At 35.6% G+C, this 5000-nt stretch overlaps 2 protein-coding genes across 7 annotated transcripts in view; both read right to left on the reverse strand.

Annotated features, from left to right (window-relative positions):
* The window catches only part of LOC136828045 (uncharacterized), a 423623-nt gene that overhangs the window by 268943 nt on the left and 149680 nt on the right, over positions 1-5000 (reverse strand). The gene's annotated exons all lie outside the window — the stretch shown is intronic.
* On the reverse strand, positions 1660-2319 carry LOC136827759 (uncharacterized). Its single transcript, XM_067085221.1, has one exon. The coding sequence runs from the start codon at positions 2317-2319 to the stop codon at positions 1660-1662; it is 660 nt and encodes a 219-aa protein (XP_066941322.1).

Below are 5000 nucleotides of genomic sequence, written 5' to 3' on the forward strand. Positions count from 1 at the left end.
CAGTGGCAGTGAGCCACAACGAGGCTTGCAAAACCACAAAAAAAGAACCACATAAATGAATTGACAATCGCCATAAGAGTCAACTCCATACTCAGCATGGATCGTGATTAGTTGGTTTAGATTAAGCCAGCCTTAACCAGAACGGATTCTTGCCCTAAGGGGGCCCGTTTGTGCGGCTACGTGTTAGAGAGAGACCGAAGCCTGGTGTGGACCTCTGGACTCTTGAAACCGACAGGGATATCCATGGATGACTTCCGAGGGCAAAACACTGAACATATTATATCATCATTGCACCATTAAAAATGTATAAAATAAAATAAAAAATTGTTCTTTTCTGGTAAAAACATGCACTAGATACATGCATAAATCTACCTATCTGTCTATCTATTTATTTATGTGACTATCAATGTATGTATTTATATATTTAGTTATTTCTTTGTTTATTCATTTATTTACTGATTACGTGTGTCCGTGAACGATTCCGTTTTCGTTGCCAATATGAAAATAAATCAAAACCTCAAAATACTTTGTGAATAAAAATAAATTACTTTGTAACTTAAGTTTAAGCAGTAAACCTGTTATAGATGATAATCTTGCAAAATAAAATCATTTTTGATAAATATCAAACATTATGTTAACAATAAAAAGAAAAAATTGACGAGAAACATACCTAAATAAGATCTGTTATGTATAACATTATTAGAAGCACAGCTTTTCAGCAAAAGCAAGGAAATCTTACAAGCATAAATCGGCCCCAATAAAATCATGAACATGAACCAGCATGAAAAAAAAAAAAAGTTTCTTTCAAAGAAGCGACGCTGACGATGATGTATGACTCTTCATACCCTGACACGAGTCCTCATGCAAAGGAACACATAATATAAGATGTAAAGTCGAGTTTATTATGAATTCATTTTTCCCGTTAGCTAGACTAAAAGCCCGAAGATTTCAGCTAATAACCAAAACACTTAGAACAATACAAATAATAAGTGTGACTGTTGCTCGTTAAAGAAGCTATTTCGCTTTTTAATTATTTAATATATTTATAAACATATATGTATTATATTGATATATATATATATATATATATATATATATATATATATATATATATATATATATATATAGATACATACACACATATAGACATGTATGTATATATATATAACTGAATCACAAAATATGGAACGTGATGAATATATAAATAAAGGCAAAATCCACTGTTTCTATTTCCTTCGTTACTTTTGTCTGAATATATAAATAATATATAAAATATACTGTTTATATTTATATATATATATTTTGTCTATTTATATATATGTGTGTGTGTGTGTGTGTGTGTGTGTGTGTGTGTGTGTGTGTGCGCGTGTGTGTGTGCGCGCGCGTGTTTGTATGTGAGCAATGAATCTTCACCTGTAGGATACTTTAACAGGTTGTATATAATTATCCTCCTTCACAAAAGTCTCATAACATTAATTGCTACAACATCAATCACAACACCAAAATGGACGCCAAACCAGGAGCTTTAAAATCCATCCCTAAATGTAACAACTCTTATTCCCTTAAAGGCCGAGCTACATTATTCTCAATTCATTTAGTTTGTATAAGAATTTTCCATCTATTCATTTTCCGTAAGCTTCCGTGTTCTAAATTTTGGAGTTATATCTTATTTGCGTTTCCTCTGCTTTTGAGTTCCCTACTAAGGAGCTCTTCCTTTGCTCCGTGCTCCCTACTAAGGAACTCTTTCTTTGCCTCCGTGTTCCCTACTAAGGAACTCTTTCTTTGCTCCGTGTTCCCTAGTAAGGAACTTTTTCTTTGCTCCATGTTCCCTACTGAGGAACTTTTTCTCTGCTCCGTGTTCCCTACTAAGGAATTTTTTCTTTGCTCCGTGTTCCCTACTGAGGAACTTTTTCTTTGCTCTGTGTTCCCTACTAAGGAACTTTTTCTTTGATCCGTGTTCCCTGCTGAGGAACTTTTTCTTTGCTCTGTGTTCCCTACTAAGGAACTTTTTCTTTGATCCGTGTTCCCTGCTGAGAAACTTTTTCTTTCCTCCGTGTTCCCTACTGAGGAACTCTTTCTTTCCTTCATGCTCCCTACTGAGGAACTCTCTCTTTCCTCCATGCTCCCTACTGAGGAACTCTCTCTTTCCTCCATGCTCCCTACTGAGGAACTCTCTCTTTCCTCCATGCTCCCTACTGAGGAACTCTCTCTTTCCTCCATGCTCCCTACTGAGGAACTCTTTCTTTGCTCCGTGTTCCCTACTGAGAAACTCTTTCTTTGCTCCGTGTTCCCTACTGAGAAACTCTTTCTTTGCTCCATGTTCCCTACTAAGGAACTTTTTTTTTCTCCCTTGTTCCCTAATCATGAGGTTTCCCCTTACTCCCGTGTTCCTGACTTTGGAATTTTCCCAGTTCGTTCGTGTTCACTACCTCGGAATTTTTTCTTTGCACCGATGTTCCCTAGAAAATTTTTCTGTACGTCAGTGTTCCTAACATACGAATTTTGACCATACTTCCGCTGTCGCCTGTTGAATATTTCAGAGTAATAAGGCCAAAACAAATGACAAATTGCCTTGGAAATGAGTCTTCAGCACTGGAGAAAACAAGTAAAAACTGCGCCGAAATTTCTTCGGCACAATCGGGTTTTCTGTACAGCCGCTAAAGCGCATAATCAAGGACACCGAAAATAGAGCTATCTTTCGGTGGTCTCGGTATAATGCTGTATGAGCCGCGGCCCATGAAACTTAACAACGGCCCGGTGGTGGCATATTCTATATCGTTGTCAGAAGCACGATTATGTATAACTCTAATTTTAAATAAAATAAAAACTACTGAGGCTAGAGGGCTGCAATTTGATATGTTTGATGACTGGGGGGTGGATGATTAACATACTTATTTGCAGCCCTCTTGCCTCTGTAGTTTTTAAGATCTGGAGGCGGACAGAAAAAGGGCGGACAGAAAAAAGTGCGGACAGGATACAGTGCGGACGGACAGACAAAGCCGGCACAATAGTTTTCTTTTCCAGAAAACTAAAAACCCAAAACCATAAGAAGTCGAAAACATGACAAAAGTAAACACCAAACAAATGAACACATACACAAATGCAACACGAACAAATACACGTACAAACAAATACACACACAAACAAATACACACACAAACAAATACACATACAAACAAATTCACACAAACAAATGCACACACAAACAAATACACACACAAACAAATACACATACAAACAAATTCACACAAACAAATGCACATACAAACGAATACACATACAAACAAATTCACACAAACAAATGCACACACAAACAAATACACACAAACAAATTCACACAAACAAAGGCGCACACACGCGAGAGAAGCGCACCTCGCCATCATCCACGACGACGCTCTTGAAGAATCGCCACGGAGGGAGAAGAGGTAAGCCGCTAAAGGAGGGGGAACAGATGAAAGCCGATAAAAGACAGGAAGAGCACTGACAAATCGAACAAATGATGAGCCTCGATAAGACTCAAATAGAAAATGTTAAGACCCGATTAAGGGAGAAATCTTTATCTGCCGGCGGGGCCTCCTTAACGGTGATTATCGCCGTGTCCCTGGGCGAGACGGAAAGGGTACTTGCGATCTGGGGGTGATAAGAAGGGAGAGTTAGCACTGTATAGAGGAGAAAATACGCGCGCACACACAAACACACAAACACAACACACACACACACACACACATATACACATACATACACACACACACACACATATATATATATATATATATATATATATATATATATATATATATATATATATATATAAAAATTCCACAGAGCTTGATTTCCGTTTTTGTCTTTACTTTGAATTTAGTTCAGTTTCAAAATAGTGAAAAAATTTAATATACACAAATTGAAATATACAAAATTTACATATATAACATTATACATATATTTTTCTGTGAAACACGTGTTCATGTTTTGATATTTTTTCTATATATATATATATATATATATATATTATATATATTATATATATATATACATATATATATATATATATATATATATATATATATATATATATATATATATATATATATATATATATATATATATATACAGTACATATATATACATATTTATATATTATATATATATACATATATTATGTGTGCTTGTACACTTTTTCACCTTTTTGAAAACGAACAACTAAATTAAAATTATACACAAAAACACAAATCAGTCTTCCATGAAAATTTACATAATATTATTCACCATTTGAAAACTACATCAAAGATAAAAAAAAACACAAATCAACCCAAAATGAAGAAAATCCAGAAAAGTTAAAAAACAAAAAGCACCAAAGAAGAAACAAGAAACCCCCTTTGACCTCACAGATACTGTACCAATGACCACAAGAGGAAAGTCGATTTTACAGCCCCGACCATCTCCTCCTGATGATTATCAATTGTCGAAGAGAGATGAGCACCATTGTTTACAAGGGAGGGGTCCTAATCCCTCACTGATGGGCGGGGGTCCCAAACCCTCGTTTATGGGTGGGAGGGCAGTTTAGGGGCGATTCGTCAAACCCGCAAAATAAAAATGACTTCTGTCATATGGCACGAAACGACCAGATTACCCTGTTTATCTTCCGCTGCCCATTTGCTGTAACTGATATAGTGTAATTATCGGAAATTAAGCTAGACAATTTCGCTACCTGCTTTCCTCTCCAAGTGTGACGAACAATCGGCGTGTTGCTGGGAGGACGCAGTAACCTAGAAAAATCATTTATCAGAAAAACTGAGAAAACTCTATACAATTCAAATTATCAGAAAAATAGAGAAAACTCTACAAAATCAGTTATCAGAAAAACAGAGAAAACTATATGCAAATCAGTTATCAGAAAAACAGAGAAAACTCTACACAAATCAGTTATCAGAAAAATAGAGAAAACTCTATGCAAATCAATTATCAGAAAAATAGAGAAAACTCTATGCAAATCAATTATC

The sequence above is a fragment of the Macrobrachium rosenbergii genome, chromosome 42 (assembly GCF_040412425.1).
Source record: "Macrobrachium rosenbergii isolate ZJJX-2024 chromosome 42, ASM4041242v1, whole genome shotgun sequence".
NCBI lineage: Eukaryota > Metazoa > Arthropoda > Malacostraca > Decapoda > Palaemonidae > Macrobrachium > Macrobrachium rosenbergii.